Source organism: Tauraco erythrolophus, chromosome 13 (genome assembly GCF_009769465.1).
Source record: "Tauraco erythrolophus isolate bTauEry1 chromosome 13, bTauEry1.pri, whole genome shotgun sequence".
In the NCBI taxonomy this organism is placed as follows: Eukaryota; Metazoa; Chordata; class Aves; order Musophagiformes; family Musophagidae; genus Tauraco; species Tauraco erythrolophus.
In genome coordinates this window covers 23,864,014-23,885,983 of record NC_141477.1, presented here as the reverse complement: position 1 = coordinate 23,885,983, position 21,970 = coordinate 23,864,014, and the positions used below count along the sequence as shown (strand labels likewise).

Here is a 21,970-nt window from a genome sequence, read left to right as displayed (position 1 = left end):
GGCTGTGGGGAATGCCAGGGCCATAGGGAGAGGACAGAGGACAGGGAGAGGTGTCAAAGAGGGCTCCAGACTCCAAATGCCATCACTGCCCTTGGAACGCAGCTGGGGTGTGGGGTGCATCAAGGCCAAATGGAGTACAGAGCCCATCACTGCAGCCTAAACCTTCCTCAGCTGGAGAGGGGCAGAAGGACGGGTGGACAATTTCCCAGCAGCTGGGAGCCCAGTCGCACCCCTAGCACCCACTATAGTGAAATGGCCAGAGCAAACACAGTTGGCATCCAGCTGCCCTGGGGGACAGCAGCTGTACACTCAAGAGACTGGCAGTACTGGAGGTGCGCTGCATGTGTGCCCCCCCGGCTTGCTGCAACGCCTGCATGTGCAAGAGATGCATATATACATAGTATGGGGGTGCCGGAACCTGTTTGCACACGCATGTGCCCAGCAGGGAAAGCAATCACACACATGGTACTCGTACACTCAGGGTGCACGTGTGCATGCTGAACCTTTGCACTAGCGTCTGCAGGGCTGCCTGCATGAAGCTGTGGCTGGGCCCCAGCCCTGGGACTGACAGTACTGGGAGGGGACAGGCACCCTGTAACGGTTTCAAGGCCCCGTGGCCTGTGTTTTGCTGTTTACCCGGCGTTTCCAGGGAGGCAACCGTCCTCTGCTCTGCCGTGACTCACAGCCGACTGGGGCCGAGTCACCCTCACTATGGCAGAGACCTAAAGCAGCGCTGCTGCCAGCACAGGGAATGGCCACCTACCAGCCACCCCCGGCCTGAGGCTCTGCCAGCCCTCTTCACTGTGCCGGGGATGTCTCCGAGTGGCCGAGGAGTCATGCCCAGGATGTAAAACCCCAGGGGAGCATACTGCACCTAGCATCAAACGTCCTGCGTGTCTGGGGCTCTGCTCACACACCTCCTAGCTCTCCTAGTACCCACCAGCCTTTAACCCTCACCCAAATATCACAGCCACCCAACATCCCCAGAGGTGGAGGTTTTTGGGTTTTTTGTCCTCTCCCACCTACCCCATGGGGTTGAATCCAAGGCAGGCTATATCCCAGGACAGGGTTGGCACAGCCTCAGCCCCCATCCAGCACTGTTAAATTCAGCTGACCCATCCTCTGACCCTCACACCACCTGTTTGAAAAGGTTAAAATTTGCTGCACACCCAGCCCCCTGGGAGGGGGGTGCCCACTCACATCTCCAACATCCCATCTTGGCTCAGCCAGGGAGGTTTAAGGGGAAAGGACCCCGCAAAAGTGGGAGCTGCCACGTTTTCCCAGCGGGAGAGCAGCACCAACCCAGGCCCCAGCAGGCTTGCAGCACAGTATCCTCACCAGTCGCATCCCAGCAAGCCTTCCCTTTCCCAGCAACCCACACTCCCCCTCCCCACTAACACCTCCCCCTTCCCAGCCACAGCCACACAGCTTGGGGCACAAGGGTTTTTTTTATAAAAAGTAGAGTTTATTGCCATTTCTACCTAGATTTACACAACTGTGTCACCGCTTCTGACGTCAAAAGGGATGTTCTGTCACTTCCCAGAGAGCTGGCCAGGGAAGGTGGGGAGTGCAGGTCCATGGGCCAGCTCCCCCCAACCCAGCGGGCTGGAGCGCAGCCCGTCATGGCTCTGCCCAGCACTCAGTCCGGATCCTCCCAGTGCTGCTGCACGGCTCGGTCATGGTGGATGTCAGAGAGGGGTGAATCCGTCCCCTCTTTCGGGCCGCTCGCAGCGCTGGCCACCCAGTTTCAGCCACTCGTTGTTCCAGTCTTGCCTCGAATTCCCCAGCTGTACAGAGACAGGCACGGCTGGCCCAGAGCAGGGCACCCCACAGCCTCGTGGGCATTTACACATAGATACAGCTACAGAAGATGCCCGAACTAATAAAACAAGCTTTTTTTTTCCTTGTAATCCCCACACTGATGTGCGTACAGCCATGCACTACACAACTGCCATCACTGGTGCTGCCCAAAGTCAGGTTTGGGTTCTGGCACGCTCCTGGGTGGCTAGCGGGACAAATCTGCATCGCTCACTAAACAACGGTCTTCCTCCAACGTCAGGCTTTGCCAGAGACACCCTTCCCACACAGTGCAGCAAAGGCACGGCACTCGGCATGTGCTTCTTCCAACCGTGGATGCCCATTGAAGTGCCAAAGGCCGCCTGGCACCGCCAGGGACAGGCTGGCTACAGATTTACTCCTGGCACACGGCAGGTTGGATGGGGAGAGGTCAGCTGCCCACACTTTCCTCGCAGAAGAGCATCCTTGTGCTGGAGGCAGACGCTGGCTCTGCTGGCTGGCCGGGGTTGCCCAGGGAGGGCACGGCTCAGCGCCGGGGTCTGGCAGTCCTTCGTGTGAGATGAAGGCGGAAACGATTTTGCAGGAGATTAAGTAGAAAGAGTTCTGTGGCTCTGCCCACCCCAAGGACAGAGCCACCTTACACCGCAGAACCCCCCAAGTGCTGGGCTGGGGCAGCCGCCCCAGGGCTCTGCTCCTCTGGGCACAGGACCTCCGTGGGGAGCCGGGACTGGAACTTCTCCAGCTGCTCAGGGCTGGCAAGGGTCTTCAGGAGGCTGTTTTCACGCTCCAGCTGGGAGTTTTTCTCCAATAGTTCTTTGATTTGCTCTTTCAGGACCTCCACCTCCTCCCGCACTGCGTACATCAGGTGATTTTTCACAAGATCCTGCAAAACGAAGGCAAAGAGACTGATCACTCTACGCCCTGGGGGTTGCACCCATCCTGCCCCATAAAGATCTGCCCCCAGTCACTGGCCAAGCACAGTAAGGCTTTTCCCAAAGGCTGTCCCTCCCCACCCCACCCTCGCACCCAGGCCAGAGCTCAGTGCTCACCCAGCATAGCCTCCCCCAGGCCAGCACCCATAGCATCTCTCAGGCCTCCCATCTCCCAGGTCTCGCTGCCTCTGGAGGCACTCTCCAGCTCCACCTCCCCCCATCCCTTGGGGGTTTGGCAGGCTGCAGTTCCGTATCACCCACGGGACCTGGACTGGTCACCCCCCGCATCCCCGGAGGGTCCTTCCCAGGACGCCCCCTCGGTGGGCTTCCTGCGCACTGCGGTGCAGCCAGAGCCAATGAGCTCAGCTATCTGCGGCGGACAGACAAAGGAGCTGCTCTGCCCAGCAAGAGCCCGGGGAGCCGAGACCCCCGCTTCGGGTAGAGCACCCACCCGGGGAGTGGGGACCCCCCAAGCAAGAGGACCCGGGGCGGGGGGCGGTCACAAAGCGCACGGGAGAAGCAGCACTGCGGCTCACCATCGCCTGCTCGATCTTGTTGTCGATGGCCACCACGCTGGCTCCGGAGGCGCTGGAAGACAGCGGAGACACAAGGCGTTAGCAGCGAGCCCCGAGCACCCGCCTTCCCCGAGGGATCCGTGCGCCGGGACACCCCCCACCCCAGGCTGCAACGCACCGGGTCTTCCCCCTCCACCGGGGATCAATGCACCCGGACCCCCCTTCGGCAGGGGCAAGGCAGCGGGCTCTCCTGGGGCACCGAGACGCCCCTTCACCCGGGGCAATGCGCCGGCCCGCCCGGGACCACGGCGCAAAACGGCGGGACGGACCGCGGCCGGTACCGAGCCTACCCCTACCTGTTGTCGAGCTTCACGGAGACCACGTCCCCCCCAAGCAGGGAGGAGAAAAAGGAGATGGAGAAGTTGTGGAGCTGGTAGACAGCTACCTCCATGGGGGACTGATACATGCCGGTGCTCATGGTTACGGCTGCGGAGACCCACACGAACACGACACAAACCAGCACACACTGCAGCTGCCCCCGCCGCCGCCCCCACTTATATGGCGGCGCCCGCCCCATCGGGCGGTGCTAGCGGGGCCGGGCCCGCCCGCCGCCCCACAGCGCCGCGCCCCGTGCGGCTCTGGTGCTGCGTCTCGGTCCGCGGCACGGCGCCCCCGTACCCCACTGCTGCACCTCTGCGCCTCCCAGTTGCACCCCAGCACAGCACGGCTCCCTTCCATTGCAGGACCTTTGCTCCCCAGCGCTGTGTCCTCCTGACTCTGCACCCCCAATCTGTACACCCATCCCTGCACCCCTCGTTTTCTGCATCCAGAGCCCCGGCACCCCATCCGTCCCTACCATCCCCCGCCACTCATCCCTTCACCCCACATTCCTCCGCAGCCCACGCGCCTCAGGACCCCCTTCCTGTGCTCCCCGCATGTATCCGCGATGGGAGTTCGGCTGTGGGGCCGACTGGGAAAAGCAGGAAACCTGCTTTGCATTCGGGGGGCGCACGCCCGCATGTCCCCGCACAGCAGAGCCCGCCGCGGCGGCAAGGCTGGGGGGGGCAGAAGGAAAAGAGGCGCTCGTGCGCGCGCAAAGCAAAACCGGGAGCGCGAAGACAGAAACGGGAGTGGAAAAAACAACGCGGGCGCGCAAAACAAGACCCGGAGTGCAAAACAAAACCGGGCTGCAAAACAAAAACGGGAGCGAAAAACAAACCCGCCGTGCAAAACAAACGCCGCGGTGCCAAACAAGCGCGCGGCCCCGCCCCGCCCTTGCATAACCCTCCGCGAGCGGCGCGGGGCCGCGCTCGGGCCCGGGGGGGGCCGCCGCCGCGCGGGCACGGCGGGCACTGCAGCGGGGCCGGGGCCGGGCGGCCCCGGTGCTGCCCCCGCCAGATCGGGGGGCCCCGCGGTGCTGGGGGGAGGCCGGGGGCGCGCGGCCGGGGGCCGGGTCTGCGCCGTGTTTGCGCGGGGCGGCGTCCCCGCGTGTGCACACGCGTGTGCAAGCACCGGGCCACGCCGGTTCCGCCGCTGCACCCGCAGAGCGACTCGAGCGCGTCTCCTCCGTGCGGCGCAGGCGAGACCCCCGAACGCCCCGGGCAGCACGGGGGGGCTGGGGCTGGCGTTGTCCGCCGCGGGTGACACTGCCCCGCGCTCGGCTGCTCGCTCCGCGCTGCCCTGCAGCTCCGGGGCTTATCTCTGCCCTCTGGACCTGGACCTGCTGGGACTTTGCTCAGCACCTGGGCGGTCGCCAGGCTGCTGCCCACTGCCACCGACCCCGCGGGAGCGTCCTTCGGAAGCCAGGGCGGGTGCTGATGCTGAAGAAGACCCTGCGAGAGAGCCCGCACCACGGCGCAGCGTCCGACAAAGCGTTAGTGCTGGCAGAGGCACATGCGCCCCAGAGATGCTGCAGAGGACCCCAAATCCCCGGATCCAGGGGGTGCTGAAGGTGCCCAGCACCTGGCTGGTGGGTGCCAGCACGGGGAGAAGCCAGAGGAGCCCCAACCACAGCACTAACTGTGCTGCTGTGCCCCTTCCTCAGGGAAAGGGCTAAGGGTGGGCAGAGGGGTATTTTCCTGTCAGAAAGGGAAACTGAGGCACAGTGCAGCATGGCTGCTGCTTAGAGCAAGGCCCTGTCAGCTTGCTCCCCAGAAAACTGCACCCCCACCTCTCAGGGCAGGATGAAGACCATGGTGTCCTGAGCGGTGAAGGACACGGGCATCCTGCGTGGGACACTCTGCTGCCCACAAACCATGGCTTGGAACACGCGTGTGCCCTGAGACACAAGAGTTTGATGCGGGGATGCAAGAAAGCATCTTCTCCTGGCCAGCGAGAGGATTGTGCATGGGAGGGGTGCTTCTCCCTGGAGGGGCGCATGTGGGACCTGTTCGTCCCTCTGTGTGCGGGGAGGATGATGCATATCGCCCATGCCAGCACCAGCCTGGCCCATGCAGAGCCACTGGGCAGGGGCTGAGCAGGGGGCTGGTGCTGCTGAGAGCGGCAGGGGCTTGTCCACCCTAGCCCCGGGGCTGGCGTGTGTCCCCCCCGCCCTGCCCTCGGCCAGGCCCTACTCACCAATCCCTTCTCCTGAAAAGGCTCGGCGAGTACGGTGGCTGGAAGGCCATGCCGGTGCCTGCGACCCCTCCGTGGCCCCTCTGCTCCCCGGCAGCAGCCCAGCGCCCTGGAAGCGATGCCAGCCCTGCCCGCAGCCGCGTCCCCCCGGCCTGCCGGGTGGCAAGGACAGCCTGGGTGCCGGCCGCATCCCGGGGCTGCGGGCACGGGGTAAACACGCCGGGCGGATGACCTCAGCCCCACTCAATTGGCCCTTTCAGGGGCTGGCGGGCCAGCGTGCCACCCTGAGCCGCGCGGGTGCTGAGCGGGGAGCGGGCGGCTGCCCCCCTCCATGGGCAGATGAAAGGCGCTCTGTGTGTGCTTGTCCCCAGGGTGGCTGGCGGTGGGCAGGGTGGCAGCCCCTGGGGCACGGGGCACAGCTCTGTCCCCTCGGTTGGGACAAGCCCAGGCCACCCACACCGGCGGTCCCGTGACTCGGTTTCCCATTGCAGCTTGGGGAAGGTGCCCGTCTCGCTGTGGAGGGGACAGGGGAGAAGGGGAGAAGCACTTTCTCTCCCACGGTTGAGTGCGTCACTGGTTGTGCCACCTCTGCTTCAAAGAGGTGGGCAGCAGCAGGGAGATAGGTTGGGCAGACCCCAGCCTGCCCCTTGCCCTGACAGCCGTGCCTCAGTTTCCCCACCTCCTCATCTCCCGTGCTATGGCAGCCCTAGATCTGGCCCAGATCCTTTCCCAAAGGAAAGCCCCAAATTATTAGTGCCAGGGACCACGGGCTTCAGCACAGACAGACCGGAGTGCGGCTCATGGCCCTTGCCCCATGGTTCTGGGTCCCTGCCCTGCCCAGACCCTTCCCGACACGACACTCCAGCACTGAGGGCTGGGGGAAAGCCAGTGATTTCCGTGGCTGCTGGAGTGAAGCGAGGAAACGCAGCAGCACAGCGCTTTGGGAGGAAATTGCTTCAGCTCTGCCACCTCCAATATTTTTCCCATGGAGCCGGGACTGTTGCAAAAATAAACAGAAGTCAGTCGCTGACTTCCCTGCCACCCCTCCTGGGATCCTTCCCAGCCCTGCACAGCCCTGCCCATGGCCGTCACTGCTTGGGGCGCAAGCTTCCCGCTTTGAGGCTGGGAAGGATGCTGCCCTCCTCGAGACCCCCCAGGGACGGATGCTTTTTAGGGATGGAAGTGCAGAAGGCTCTGCTTTCTTTCCTTCCCAGCACTTAAATAATGAAGAATGCCAAGGCAGTCTGCTCGGCCAGGGGCAGGTCACACTGGGTGTAGGGGCCGCCTCCTGCCCCTGGCACAGCCTCAGCAGGGATGCAGCCCACCCCCCTGCAACCCTTCGTGTGCACACCCACTTGAGGGCTGTGGATTCTGCTGCAGACACCCCTGGACGTGTGGCTGGGTGCACACAAACATGGGCACACCTGGCAATCCATACATTCACACACGCACATGCAAGTCCTGCGTGAACACACACGCACACCCTGCACACCCACGTGGCTCCCCACACCCCTTGCATGCACTTGTGCATTTTCTAGCCCACATGGGCGTGCATCTTGCACAAAGGTGCACACCGCGCATGCACGTGCACACTCGTGCATCCTGCATGCACACGCACACATGCACATGCACTTGTGCACGCACGTCCTACAAGCACAGCCCTCCTGCATGCAGGTGGATGCATCCTGCACGCGCACGGCACGTACCTTCCCCGACAAACGCACGCCTTGCCCTGACTCACAGCTGACACAGACGCACACCCGTGCGTGCACACACGGTGCCAGTAGTGTGGAGCGGGGGCAGCTCAGCTGTCCCCCTGTGCAGGGAGGGACACCCCCAGCCCACGCAGCTGCCCCGCTGCAGTCCGACTGGCATCTTGGAGGTGGTGGCAGCAGCTCGCAGCTTTCTGCCAGACCCCGGATTGTGCTCGGCTCTCCCGAGGGATCCACATGGAAGCCCCTACGGGCCGTCCAAATGCCTCCCACAGCAGCAGAGTCCTGCGTGGGGCTCCAGCTGCGCTCCAAGCGGCAGGGGGCCCTTTCCCAGACCCCCCGTGGCCCCGGCAGACGGCCTGGCTGGGCTGCTGGCCCCACTCCAGCAGGGCTGCTGGGATCTGCTTCCTCTCCCACTGCCTTGCTCCTGCTCCTCCGGGGCCTGACAGCAGCAGAGCGGGGTGGGCAATGCCCCCTCTCACTCTTCCAAAAGAGCAGGGGCCATGGACTCGCTGCTACCCTATGGCACCAGAGGCCACGGTGATGGCCTCCTTGGAGCAGACTGGGCGGGAGGGCCCAGTGGTGCAAGCTATGTTCCTGGGGTAGCAGCACCGCAGCTCTTGCCTCGTGTGTGCAGCTATGGGAGGTTCATCAGGCCAGGCTGGGCTCGTGCCTGTGGTTATTTTGGGAACAATAACAGCAGCCGTGATATAGTGTAATTGTGACACTAATTGTTGCACTCTCTGGGGGAAAAAAACCTCCTGGCTGTCATGGAGCAGTGTCACTGATGTCACCCTCAGACATGGCCCTGCAGAATACCCCAGAGCTGCCAGCAGCCCCTCAGCCAGCCCGGGAGATGCCAGCCCTGATGGCCGGGTGACATTTAGTGACAACCCCCTCCTCTGCAACAGGACGCGGAGGCAGGAGTGCAGCTGGGCTGCAGCCCCCGCCGGGCTAAGCCTGGCTGGAGTGAGGGACGAGAGGGAGCGGGACGATGGGATCATCTCTCACCTCCTGGCACCCCACACCTGCACTGTGTCGCTGGTCAGGGGACACAGCCCTGTCCCCACGGCCCCAGGGACGAGGTGTGCTATCGCCCTGAGCCCTGTGCATTGAACTCGTGCCTGGCACCGCGGTGCCACACGCCGAGGGACGTGCTGCCCCGTCAGCAGCCGGTGGGAGCTGGAGGAGTGGCCGGCACTGCAGGAGCCTCTGCTCTCCCCCAGGTCCAGGTCTTCTCGCCGCTCCATGGCAGCATTCCTGGCTCGCTCTCTCTCAAGAACGCAGTTCAATGGGAGGAAGGCCCTTCGGAGTGTCTGAGGCGTGGGAAATGTTTATTGCCTGGCCTCGACGACACTGGAGAGCAATACGGGAAAGGCGCAGAGCCAAAGCTGCCCAGGCTGCTCCGCGGAGCCCCATCTCCAGCTCAAAGGGTCAGAGCAGAGGGGGAGAGGAAAAGCCACTGCTTGCAAACAGGCAGCTAAAAATTCTGCCTTTCACAGCCTGAAATCCTGCAGCCGTGGCTGTGCCAGCCAAGGGCACTGGGGATGCCAACGCCAGGGCCAGCTGTTCCCCGCAGGATCTCAAGGAGGGGCGGCTGGAGACATCGGTGACAGCAGGGGCTTGTGGGACAGGTCTGTGGAGCCCCCAGTCTTGCCCCGCAATTCCATCCTGGTGCTGGGGAGGGAGAGGTAATGCCAGGGGGCTGCCCACAGGCAGGCAGGCAACCGTGTCATCCGCTGTCCCACCTGGCAGCCCCTCTCCCCGCATACCACCTGCGCCTGCCTGCCCCGCAGCGCTGGCAGGGGGCTGCCATGCCGGTGCCGAGGGCTACGGGGCCAGAGCTGATGGAGCACACCAGCGTGCCAGCTCTTGGTTTTCTTACCCTGAAGATGTCCTGGCCAAGCTGTTTCCTGTAGACTTGGCACTACCCCTGATTCAGCTGGTGCCTTCCAGGGGCTGCACGGCACCTGCAGCAGCCCCATGCAACCAGGAGCCCTGTAACACAGGAACCTGGTTCATGCCCACTGGAGCCTTGGAGGGCTCATAAATCCCTCAACTCAGGGCATGTGCTGCTCCAGAGCAGAGGGCAACTCCTCCCGGGTACATCTGTAAGGCATTCCCTGCCGCAGAGCCCATGCTGCTGGCCTTGCTAGACCCCGTCCCAGCCCCGGGGCCAGGGACATGAGGACAGCCGGGAGAGCTGTGCGAGGTGGTCACGGCCTTTGCAACACTGAGGAAGCTCAGGGAAGGTTTGCGACTGGGGAAGGCCAACGGGGAACCCGTCCTCCCCTCCCTCCACCACTGATGGTGGCAGAAGGAGCTCTTCAGGCAGCGGGGCCCTGCGGAGTGCCCGGAGCCGTGGGCAGGGGACACGGCTGACTGCCCCACCAAGCAGTGGGGCACGGGCAGGGACTGTGGCGTGGGGACTCCTCCGACCTGTTGGGCTGGAGGCGGCGAGGGGCAGGAGGAGGGAGCCCTGGCAGGCTCCCATGTCCAGCTGTTGGGCTGCCTGCTTCCTCTGATAAAGGTACTTGGCTGTACTCCCAGTTCTGTGTTTTCTGGCGTGCGAGTGCACACCCCAGAGCCGGCCTGCTGAGAGCTGCAATTTTTCTTTCTCTAACTTTGCCACCGGTCCCCCTTATTCCTCCCGTGCCCCCCACCCAGTGCGCCCTGGTAGCAGCTGCCCCCTGGCAGCGGTGTGAGGAGGGGAGGTCAGCAGTGACCTGGCGCTGGCACAGCCCTCACCGTGATGCTATACATAGGAAGCCCCGAAGCCACGGCTTCCCCAGGCACACTGGGCTAGCGGGGGAAGAGGAAAAACGGCTGATGTGCTTATTACCAGCCCCAGATTACACAGCCCAACCTCCTGCCTTGCCTGTGTTTGTCAACACCAGCCCCACGCTGCTGCCTGCACAGCTCGGGCCTCCCCTGCGGGCACCCTGCCAGGGGCCGTGCACCAAACTTTGCCACCCCGCTGCTCCCCGGCTCACATCTGGCCTGTACAGGGTCCCACAACCACAGCATGCAGGGGGGAAGGTGTATGGCACAGAGCAGCAAAAAGCCCCACGGTGTTCCCACGAGCATCATGCCTGGGTGGGGGGGTTCAGCATGGCCCGCCCCTGGCCACACTCCCTGCCTCCTGTGGGTCAGGGATGCCCAGCCCCGGGGAGAACAGGCGGACTGAATCCTCAGCAGAGTTTTAATCCACAAATCTGTCCGCAGAGCAAGGATTTCACGCCCATGGGCTCTGTGGGGTGGAGTCCCATAACTCACTCTGTGTTATCCGCTCCCGTGGTGAGCCGTGCCCTGCCCTGCAGGTCTCCTGCCAGCCTCGGCTGTGAACTTCAGGCTGTCCTCATTTCGTAGCCCACTCTGTCATCTCAGACAGTCCCAGCTGGATCATCCCCAGACCCTGGCTGCTCTTCTCTGGTACGATTTCGGGGAACTGAGGACTGAGTGGAGCTGGCTGTGATGCTGAAGGGACCCCCCTCACCACCAGAGCCATGCAGTGCCCTCGAACCCCAGAGTGTGCAGTGGGCAGGGGGCTGCCAGCCTGGGCTCTGCCCTCCCCGCACCCCTCACTGGCGCAGAGCCGGCTTTTCCGGAAATCCCCAGCCCGAGAGAGGAACCCCAAGGCAGGGCCTCCAGCATCCGCCCAAAAAAATCCCAGGCCACGCTGGGGCAGGAGCGGGCGCTCTGGAGCCACGCTCGGCGCTGGCAGCTGTCACCCTACGGCGCGTGGGAGCGCCCGGCTCGCTAATTGGGAGGCGGCTTGTTATATAATGGGAGGACCGCGGCTGGGAAGCTGCAAGAGAGCAGCGTGTCAGCACCCTGTGCAACCGAAAGCAGCTCTCCCAGCCCAGGCTAACCCCCACGTTCAAGGAAACTCCCGAATCCTTCACCTTCCCCTTTCAAAGGTGCCTGAGGTTTGCGCTGTCCTGCCCGGCCCGATGGGGATGCTTGGGGGGAGCCCCAGCAGCCCCTCAATGCCCCTTCCCTGGGGCTGGCTGCAGCCAGTGAGGGGGTGCGAAGCCCGGGCAGACACAGCCAGGTTGGGGTCAGGAGGGGGAGAGGAGCCGAGCTCCGCTGGCATGAGCCAGCCGCCCCGCAGGAGGTCAGGCAAGGACGCGCGCCGGGGCTGTGCGGCTCCAGCAGAGCCGGTTATTAATACCTCTCCTGGCCTTTGCGAAGAATCCCGGGCATTTTGAACCGGGGACGCTTCGTTAAAACCATTCCCTCGCTGACATTTCAGAACAATAACAACATGTAAGACAATAAGCTGCCAGTCAGATGTGTACCTGTGGCGCTGCTGTGGCTCTCCGTGTGCCCGGTCTCGGCTGCCAGCCGTCACTTGGCTCGTGCCAACCGTTGGGGACAGCCTGAGAACGTCCCCCGCATCCAAACCGCCCAGAGCAGTCCTGCTCCGAGCCACTCCATGGTTTCACTGGAGGCCACGGGGATGTCTTGTCCTGCCCCGTGGCACCAGCTGCCCCGCTGCCCAGCAGGGCAGGGCACCTGTCCACGGGGGAGCCACAGGCTGGGGGTGGCGAGGGCTGGATGCAGTTAACCGCGGGGCCAGGGGGTCAGCAGGGCAAGGAGGGGCCCAGGGCTTCTGCTCTGCCACCGGAGTCATTCTGCAGCCAAAGTCCCTCAAATACATGTGTCCCTCTAAGCACACAGACAGGACAACGAACTCCTGTCCCGAAGCCAGCAATGTGCGGCACCTGGATAAATATAACTCAGAGCTCATCGGCAAAGCGTGGCTTCGGGACAGGTTGCAGCCTTTAACACCTCTCGAGCCCTCACCCCACTGCCACACACCCTGGGGTACCATTTGCCCTCCTTCCCAAGGGCAGGATCCCCCCAGGCCCCTCTCCCCTTGGCAGCCACCCTACAGAGCATATACACACGCCATGCTCACACCTGCCGTGCACATACGCAGCTGCCAAGCCCTGCTGACAAGTGCTCTGAACCCCTCCGTCCCACTCAGGTGCTCCCCCAAGCTACAGGGTCAGCTTTAACCCTCTCTGCACTGGGAGGTGGCTGGGGGGTGGCATCAGGTGCCAGCACAGCAGAGCACATCAGGGGCACAGTGTGCCTGCAAAGGCATTGCCCACGGCACTCGTGTCCGTGCTGTGTGCCTGGTGGGAGCTGAGGTGCCAGCCAGGCTATAAAAGGCTTCTGCCATGGGCCAGCCCCAGCCCCAGCTCACAGCTGAGCTCAGCAGTACTTGCCTCAGGACCATCCAGGATCAGGCCACATGTCCCCAGGGAGGACCATGCAGGAGCATGGTGCTGGAAGTGGGGCAAGCATGGTGCTGAGACCAGGGCAGAACACTGTAGTCTGCTCCAGCTCCCACATGTCCCGCACCTAAGTTCAAAACTCGAAAGAAATCCTGGCCAGCATTTTCCCTGTGGAGCTGGGCTGCCTTTCCCTGCCTGCCCCTGGGACACTATACCCTGCCCGCTCGGAGCTGGGCACGTGCCCTGGCAGACTGGCAGCGTCTGGGCATCCACTGGAGGACGAGGTGACGGGTTTCTGTGCAGCCAGCGTCAGCATCACTAGACTTGGGCTCAGCTGTACCAGGCCCCCTTGGCCACAGCCATGTGGCTGGGGGCAAACGGTCTCATCCTGAGGGGCTGGAGGTGCTGAGCAGGGCTGTCCTGCACACAGGGCATGTTGGGGTATCTCTTTGCTGTAGGGAGTTGGGTCTCACAGAAGCAGTCGGGGATGGGCACGGTGCACAGTACAGTCCATGCTGCCACCAGCCCTGCTGAGCCATGCCAAGCACGGTGTGCCATGGCTGAGCCCGATGCTGCTGGGCTTCCACAGCCAGGAGCCCCTGCAAGCCTGGCATGCCAGGACATTGCCCCAAAGCCTGCTGGGAGTGGCAGGATGCCCGAGATGGATACCAAGGCGGGCAGAGCAGACTGGCTGCCTGGCATCTTCCCGGTGGTGGGAGGATTTGGGCACACCAAGGTCAGCTACTCCCTGCAGCCAAGGCTCTCGCTGCTGAAGTGAAAGCTCCCCGGCATCTCCCTGGTCTGCAGGGCTCAGCAAACCACGCCGCAGGCCACGGGTCAGGCCACGTGCAGCCCTGTCCCACAGCAGCAAAGCAAGGAAACACTCGGCGCACCAGTCCCGAGCAGGAGGGGCAGCTCTCCCAGCCCCCTGCCCGGGCAGACCTGCCCCGCGGGGCCGGGGAGGGCAGAGGGGCAGCGGGACGGCTCTGCGGTCTCACACCCACACCTCTCTCACGCTCACACGTGCTCCCGCACGTGGCCCCTCTCCCGGTCAATGCCTCCTTGTTGCTCCAGCCCACTCGGCTGGCAGGAATGTGCTCCCCGGCCCCGCCACCCCGCGATGCCCTTTACGCCCTGGCTCTGTCTCCTTCTCCTGCATCGCAAAGTGACACCCGACGGACAGGAACAAATGGTGCCGTGCCACAAATGCCAGCCTGGCACCGCTGCCTGGGCTGCTCCTGCTTGCCGGCCTGACCTGACGGTGGGAAAGGTGGTGCTGCCCAGCTTCTCTTGCCCTGATTCATCCTACCCCCAAGTCTCTTGGTGCAGCACAGTGCTCCACTGCCGCCCCGCAACTCCCTTGGCTTGCCCAGCACCCAGGGGAAGGCGGCTCCAGCCCCTTTCACAGCTCAGAGCAAAGGGTGGGTCATTGCCCACCCTGTCCGGTGGAGCAGCAGGTCCCACAGCACCCGGACAGGGTCCGGCTGGGCAGAGATGTCCCCTGGCTGCCTGGAGCGGGACAGGGCACAGGCTGGCCAGGCTGCCAGATCTTACCCAGGAGAGGCTGGGCAAGGAGAGCTGGCATGAGCTGGTCGATGTGGGCGAGCAGGTTGGCACATATCTCCTCTCCCCACCCCAGAGCCAGGAGGGGCCCTGCTTGAATCACACACCAGTAAGCACCTGGGAGGGTGCTGCTCTCCTCCCGCAGCGCTGACCCCCTCCCACGCCGCTGGATCCTCTCATTGCCCCCAGCCCCGGGAAAGGCGCCACGCGGTCACGAGGCTGCTCTACCTGGCCCACGCTTGGTCCGGCTTATGTCTGGGTCTTGGATGAGCGGTCTCAGGGTAACATCACTGCGGAGGGATGGCAGAGACCTTTCTGCCCACAGCGTCAGCATCTGCAGGGAGATGTGTTGCCCAGCCAGCATGGCAGTAGCTGGCCTCCCTCTACCCAGTGTTTCTGTGTGAGCTTGGCCCCTTGGCACTGCCCAGGTCTCCTTGGAGAGCAGTTCATGATGCCCCATGTGAGGGCAGGGAGGGGAGAAGCCCTTTTTAAACAGGATCTCACGCACTGCCCGAGCAGGAGGGTTTCCTGCAGGAGTGTCAGCCCCGTAGGCAATTGGTCCAGAGCATCCCTACCTTGTGCGTCTCTCACAGCATTCCTGCAGCGAGCAAAGAGCATGGAGAGCCTGGCAGGGACCACCCAGCCAAGGGAAACCCCCAGACGTGGGCTGGAAATGCTGAATGTAGGTTGTCTGAGACCCCCAGCACTGATCTGAGCCTGACTTGCAGAGCTCAGGGCTTGGTTCAGCACGGGCTGAACTGTCTCCAGCAGCCCCAGAGCCAGACTTGGACTCCATATGCAGCTGCTTGGTCCTCCTGTGCTGTGCTGGACTTTGGCTGCGCACAAGCGTGTGCATCCACACGACCTCCCCATCCTCCTGTGCCAGCATAGGAGCACATCAGCTAAAACAAGGGGCACAAACCTGCTTGGGTCCCCAGTGCCAGCAGCAAGGGTGCCCTTATCAGGCCTGCTATCGGGGTGTTCCTCTGGCACCCACAATCCCCTGCTTTGTATGCTATCACCTCTTGGGTATCTTGGCTCATTCCCCAGAAGGAGAAGGTTCAGGCTGGAGCAAAACAACAGCAAATGCAGGTGTGGGCACACGTGCCCCCAGTGCCCGGGGCCATGCCCCCAGCTCTCACACGCCGTGCCACCTGGGAGCAAAGGAGGATCACCCAAGCAGTCTCCAGACCAGGCTGGCAGCAGGGTGCCTGGAAGCAGGGTGTGATGGAGGGACACCACAGCTTCACCCCACGCTATGACACAGGCTGTCACGAAGAGGAATGCCCAGAGCCTCTCGGGACACAACACACACCGGGGCATGGAGGACAGGCTTGGGCACTGCAGCGAGGGGCACCGAGGGGCACAGATGGGGAGGAACCCTGGTCTCCTGGCACCTCCGCTTGCTCCCTGCTTCAGCAGAGCGGACTGATGCTCGCTAGGAGCACTGTGGGTCCTGCCCTCGTGGGAACTAGGTGGAAAGCAGCAAGCCGTGCCCGCATTGCTCGCCTCTTGCCCACGGGCACTGCCACCACCTTCCCTAGGTGAGCAGCCTGGATGCTTGGCTCCGACACCCAGCCCCAGCAGCCTGTGCTGGGGACAGTGTCTTGCTTCCCCTCTCTGCCCATGACGCCAACCGGCTGCAACCTCCTGGAGCGAAGGGAAACCTCTCGCTCCCGTTTCCCTCCCGGCTGGGTGGGTTTGCTGCTCGCTGTGCAGCCGGCAGCCCGGGCCGGGTGCCGGGTGCCTTGGCGGGTGTCCCAGCCCCTCCTTTCCCACCTGAGCGGCAGCTCGGCATTATGTAAGTGCAGAAAGAGCGTCTCCGGCGAGGAGAGCTCGGAAGGAACAGCCTGCTCAGCGTGAGACGCTGGCTGGGGCGAGGAGGCGTGCTCGCACCGCCCGGGCGGCTCGCACGCATGGGGCAGCCACGTGTGAGCCCACCCGCCTCCCCGCACCGCGCGACGGGAGCGAAGGGTGCCTTGCCCGCCTGTGCACAGCCCACGGGCACACCTGCAGGTGTGTGTGTGTGGGGGGTGGGAAGGGCATGCTGAGGTGCCTGCAAACATGTGGGTGCTGCCGCGCGCCCCACCTGCACGCTACCCCACCCACGGTGGAGGAAGGAGCCCCAGAGCCGCCGCCTGCCCTGCCAGTCACACAGACGCCTGCCACATGTGCTCCAATGGGCCGTGTGTCCCCTGGGCCCTGCCAAGGGGCCAGTGTCCCACCTGTCCCATGGGCGGCTCCAGGTGCCACCACCCTGCAGCTCCCTGTGGCACCCTCGGGCCAGCCTGGCATTCCCAAGGCTGGGCTGGAGAGCGCTGGGTTTGCTGGCCTGCGGCACAGGCTGCTGCCCGTGGTCTCACCAGCCCCCCATGGTGGAAGGGAATCAGGGCCGGCCCCGGGCAGAGCCGGAGGTGCTGGCGCAGGACCTGAGACAGCTCTGTCCCCTCCCCATCCCTGGGTCCCCCTCGTCAGGGCCGGGGACCCTGTGGGGTGGCAGCCCTGGGAACCCCCAGTTCAGTCCCCTCTGCCCGCAACACCAGAGCAGGGGAGCAGGGAGGGACTCCTACTCCTGCCTTCCCCACCCTTGGCAGGGGAGAGCCCAGACCTCTGGCAAGTGGATGGGACCAGCCTGGATGGGACCAGCCCTGAGCACGTCCCACTGCCTGGGCGCAGGCAGCCCCGTCCCAGGGCAGCCTGCTCCGAGTAGAGAGGGAGCAGCTTAGTCAGGGACAGAGTCACTTTCCAGGGACGGGAAATACCACCCAGGCCAAATCTGTCTTTGCTTGATTTACTCCAGGGAGATACAGAGAAGCTGCTGAAAGAGCAGGACCTGCAGCAGGACTCTCGGGCTCCCTACACAGTTTCTCACTAACTCAAAAGGTGGCTTTGGAGACAGCACAGCTGTTTCCCAAGTGAGAAGATGCCCCTCTCCATTCAGGACTAAGAGGACAGTGCCTGTTTGACGCTGGACACTGTCCATGCCCCTGCAGGCAATGTCTGTGTGGATCAGATGTAGCCAGGGAGATAAGCAGAGAGGCCGAGGGCCAAGACACACAGCTGGAGACTGTTGTCACTGCCTGCACAGACAGGGCACCAACAGAGGGGCACCGCCGGCCATCATGGGGCAGAGCCGCCCCGACCTGCACCCAGGGACTGGGCTGGCACCTGCCATGGCGGGCGGACTGGGCTCCCTGCCACATGCAGCTGCTCATGCTTCTCCCCACCTGGAAACTCCCAACGCTGCCACCCTACCCGGCTCCAAAGTCATACGGGTCTCCCAGCTCCAGGGTCATACGAGTGCCCCTGCCAGCCTGGGGGGCTGCAGGCCCCATATCTCGCCCACATACTGCCAGCTGCCAGCTCCTGAGCACACAGTCAGCCCAGGACCCACTCCAGGGGCATGCAGCCCATGGGCAGCCCCTCGGCATCCGTCGGTGACACCCACCTGTGGAAGAGCAGGAGGATGGAGAGCAGGGTCTGGTCGATGTTCCTGTTGCAGATGCCCTGGTTGAAGAGGTAGCAGGGGTCCCGCACGACGGGCTCCAGCGAGTCCTGGCGCATGATGGAGCTCAGCTTGTCGGTGTTGAGGTTCTTGCGGACCAGCTGCTCCTGCAGCTGCCGGAAGCTGCTGACGGTGGGGCTGCCCAGGTTGTTGTTCTCGCCCCCGGCCCCCTCCTCCAGCCCGCTCCGGTTGGCCAAGTCTAGGCAGCAGCTGCAGCAGTCCAGCCCCACGGGCGACCGGCACTCCTCCGTGGGCGACGAGGACATCCCGGGATCCCCCCGCGCGTTGCCACGGCGGCGCAACCGGGGTCGCTCCCGGGGCCGCGGAGGGCGAGCGGCGGCAGGACGCGCCCGGCTGCCGAGCGCCGCGCACGGCCGCCCGCCCGCCGCGGCTCCGCCGCCCGCCCCGCCCGGCCGCCCGCCCCGGCTCCGCCGCCCGCCCCGGCTCCGCCGCGCTGATTGGTAACGGCGGCCCCGAGCGCCGCCGCCGCACCCCGCCCCGCCGCCGTCGCCCACCCCCCGGGCACCCGCCCCCGGCAGCCCCGCGCACCCCACGCGTGGGTCCCCGAGGGGCTTCCTGCCCCCGCCCTCCCCGGCAGCCCTGAGCCCCTCTGGGGGGAGTGCAGCCCGCTCGGGCCGGCGGCCGAGGTGGCCCGGGAGAGGGAGGCCCGGGGGGGCGAGGGGCCGCGGTGCTCCCTCCCCCGGCGGGGACCCGCTCTGTGCCGCCGGGACGGGGAGCAGAAGGGCTCAGGGGGGCTGGAGCGTGGCCGCGGTATCGCCCCTTGAGGGGGCACGCAAAAGCCCTCATGGGTCCGGAGCAGAGGCAGAAAAGAGGGAAAAGGGGAAGAAAAGCCCCCAGGACGGCAGAAAAGCCCAGAGTGACCCGGCACCACTGCTGCAGCTGGGAGCTGCTGAGCCCAGAGCCAAAAAAACAGGTGGAACACGTGCGTGTAGAGCCAGGGTGGCCAGGGACGTGGGGAGCAGTTTTGATTTGCCTGCTGGGTGCTGGGGGCTCTGGGGGTACGCAAGGGGAAAAGAAATTTCTGCAGAGGGGGAAAAGTGACTTCCCTGGGACCCTGCATCCCGTTGGGAACATCTGGCCCACCAGCAAGCCACACTCATCTGTGTGGGCTGGCAAAGAGTGATTGGGACACGTCGTCCTGCCCTGATGGTGCTGGGACACGGGACAAAACCGGCAGAGCCGCGGGGATGTTTGGGCTGCAACAGCTGGGATGAGGAACCGGTGGGCACCAAGGTCCCGCACACAGAGACAAGGTGAGAGATGGTGGACGGTGCGGGCAGAGCTGGGCTGGGCTGCCATCACCATCGGTCAACGGAACCAAGCCGGCTGGGAGATCCCTCACCGCAGTGGAAAGGAAAACATCTGGACAAAATGACCGGGAGGTGTGGAAGAAGCTTGGCCGAGAATCTGAAAGGCGCTGAGCCGCCTGAGGGATGGAGCAGGCAGGCTTTGAAAGCCCACCACGGGCAGGAGGGGAAGCCAAGGCAGTGGGAGGAAGTCTGTATGGAGGGATCGCAAATGGATTGATGGAAGGAGTTGCAGAGCCACCATCAGAGGACAGACGTGGGTCTGAAGTGCACAGAACTGATAATAGATAAACCAGGTCAAAATCCAGGAGGGCAAAAGCACCAAGAGCAGCAGGACAGCAGAGATCCTGTGGCAGAGCAGTGCTTGCAGGAGATGTTAGCAGGGGAGCTAATGCCACTGAAGAAAAGGCAGAAGTGTTCGATAAACATTTCTGTTCCCTATTTGGCAAGAAGGAGGAAGACACATTCGCATCACATGAGGATGAAGAACTTTCCAGTCTGTTAGTAACCAAGGAAGGCACAGGACAATGTCTGCCACAGATAAACAGCTGCGAAAGTGGCCAAGGAGATCTCGGGGCAGCACTTTTCATTTCACGTCAATTCAGCATTCCAGGCCAGGATTCGGCCCCGTCAGCACAGGTGGCACTAGTGGGGGGTCCAGGTGCTGGGTTATCCCTGGGATAACGCTGGAAGCAGGCAAATTCCTGAATTCGACGACCCACGGGCTGCCTCAGGGGTGTCCCCTCCCTCGGTGGCACTGGTGGATGCCGAGGACTGTTTTCGAGGTGCTTCCTCGCCCCTTCCAGTGGTCGCTAAGGGGCTGAGCCCCACGGGAGGGAGCAGGAGCTGAGCACTGCCGGCCTGTCCCGCACGGGATGAACCAGCGGCACCCGCACAGCCTGGCAAGGGGATCCCTGCGTGACCCCACTGCTCCCACGGCAGTAGGAGGGCGCTGAGGTTTCTTCTGGTCCATCCATCCATCCGTCTGGAAAACATCCCCCGTAAGCTGCGGGGAAAGGGGGGGGGGGGGGGGGGGGCGGCCCTTCCCGATGCCCCGGGCAGAGCTGTGCCCCACAGCGGGCTCCGTGGGGCTGGGTGTGGGGTGGGTGCCCAGCGGAAGCCGCGGGAGACTGCTGCCATCCCGTGGGCACGGGGGGTAGGACACGTCCCCCTGCCTACGCCCGGGCTGGTACCCCTTTCCGCCCCCTCAGCCCCCCCATGGCTCTGCCCCTCCGCTGTGCCCAAGGCTCGGGGGCCCTGCCCGTCCCCGCCGGCCGGTGCCCTGCCAGGCTGGGTACGGTGCTTCCCGGTGCTTGCCGGGTCCAGGCAGCCTGTTGCGGAGCGTTGCGGGCCAGCAGCCACAGCCGAAGGACAGAAGGAGGTTGCAGGAGCCGGCGAGCTGCAGCCCGGGGTCCTTCCAGGAGGTGAGAGGTGATGAGACTTGGTGAAGGTAGCAGCAGCCCCGAAACGCTGCCGCTCGGGGTAGCCCCAGGGCCAGCATGCTGGCTATAGGGAGGGCTGCCCCACACCAGCCCTGCTGCTTCCCAAACATCAGCTCCTCGCTCCTCATCTGCAACCTGCCCGTGTCGTGGGCTGCCACATTCTTGCTTGAAGCCTTGCAAGCCACGACGGGCTCCCTAAAGCCCCAGATCCTGGAGCCACGTGATGGGACGAGGCTATCAGGCGGGAGCAGGCATCCAGCCCTGCTGTTGGCAGCGACAGCTGAAAAGTAGGTTTCCTATGTTTAGCTCTGGCCTTTTTGGGTCCTGCTGTTCTCGGGACTGGGACAGTGCTGATTTCTGCCTACAGCTCCACACACCCACTTTCCTCAAGGGCACTCAGCCGCTCTGCGCCCCAGGTGAGGCAGCCTGTGTCCCTGGCACAGGCAGAGGCACTGCCAGCCCTAAGTCATGGCTGGCACAGGCCCATGAGCTGGAGGGGGTGAGGACCCATTCAGGGCTGGTGCAGACCTGGAGAGGAGGGAACAGCTCAGGCCGGTGCGTTGCACACAGAGAGGCTCCACGTCACAGTCTTGGCTCTAAATGGGATTCCCTTCTCCTGGCTGAAATGTGGGGTGTTCTGCTCCTGGCTCAGTGCAGGGACCTCAGCCCTGCCCCTGCTTCTCCTGCAGCCTCCCAGGCTGCAGAGGGTGATGGGCTGGGAAGGAGGGCACAGAGGAAAATGTGCAGGGCCACGGAGGGACCCCGGCTCAGCCCACCCAGGCTCAGCCGCTCTGTGCCATCGGTGGGCTGAACGGCTCTCTCCTCTCTTTGCGGGGAGACCCAAGCCGTGTGCTGTCCACCAGGAAGCTGTGAGCTGCATGGTCTCTCCAGGTCCCGCAGCCACATCCCATCTTCCCAATGCACACTTTAGGGCAACCCTCCACGAGTGGGTCTGGGAGAGGTGATTGCACCCCCTCCTGATCTCAGGGTGTCTCCAGAGCCACCCCTTCTCCTTGCAGATCCCTGTTGCAGCTAGGTGGGTAGCAGGCAGGACTCCGGGCATGATCTGGCCATGCCGCTTTCCCCATCCCTTCCCTGTGGATGCCTTGGAGGAAGCTGGTTTATGTAGCCGGGCCATCTGCTCCAGGGGAGCCTGCCGGTTCCTGGCCACGCTGCCAGGCAGACCCCCCTGTGCCTCCGTGGGGTGCTAAGAATAACCAGCGCTGTCAGCAGCCGTGATATTTGCAGGCGCCCGCCGATGCCACCCCCTCTCCAGGCTGCTGGGCACAGGATGCATCTGCTGCCTGACGTCAGCTGCCAGCCACGCGGTGCGGACGGGGTGGGCAGTCTGGGGGG

General features: G+C 64.1%; 1 protein-coding gene across 2 annotated transcripts; it reads right to left on the bottom strand.

Moving 5' to 3' along the window:
* Positions 1 to 1,454: 1,454 nt before the first annotated feature.
* TSC22D3 (TSC22 domain family member 3) lies at positions 1,455 to 18,110 on the bottom strand. 2 transcript variants are annotated; one of them, XM_086619648.1, is made up of 3 exons: positions 17,788 to 18,110; positions 3,266 to 3,317; positions 1,455 to 2,680 (listed from the first exon to the last, which is right to left on the bottom strand). In XM_086619648.1, the coding sequence occupies exons 1-3, from the start codon at positions 18,108 to 18,110 to the stop codon at positions 2,435 to 2,437; spliced, it is 621 nt and encodes a 206-aa protein (XP_086475774.1). In that variant the 3' UTR covers positions 1,455 to 2,434. The 2 variants fall into 2 exon arrangements, with proteins under 2 accessions (XP_086475774.1, XP_086475775.1); XM_086619649.1 differs by lacking the exon at positions 17,788 to 18,110 and adding an exon at positions 3,601 to 3,775.
* Between the last annotated feature and the right edge of the window lie 3,860 nt (positions 18,111 to 21,970).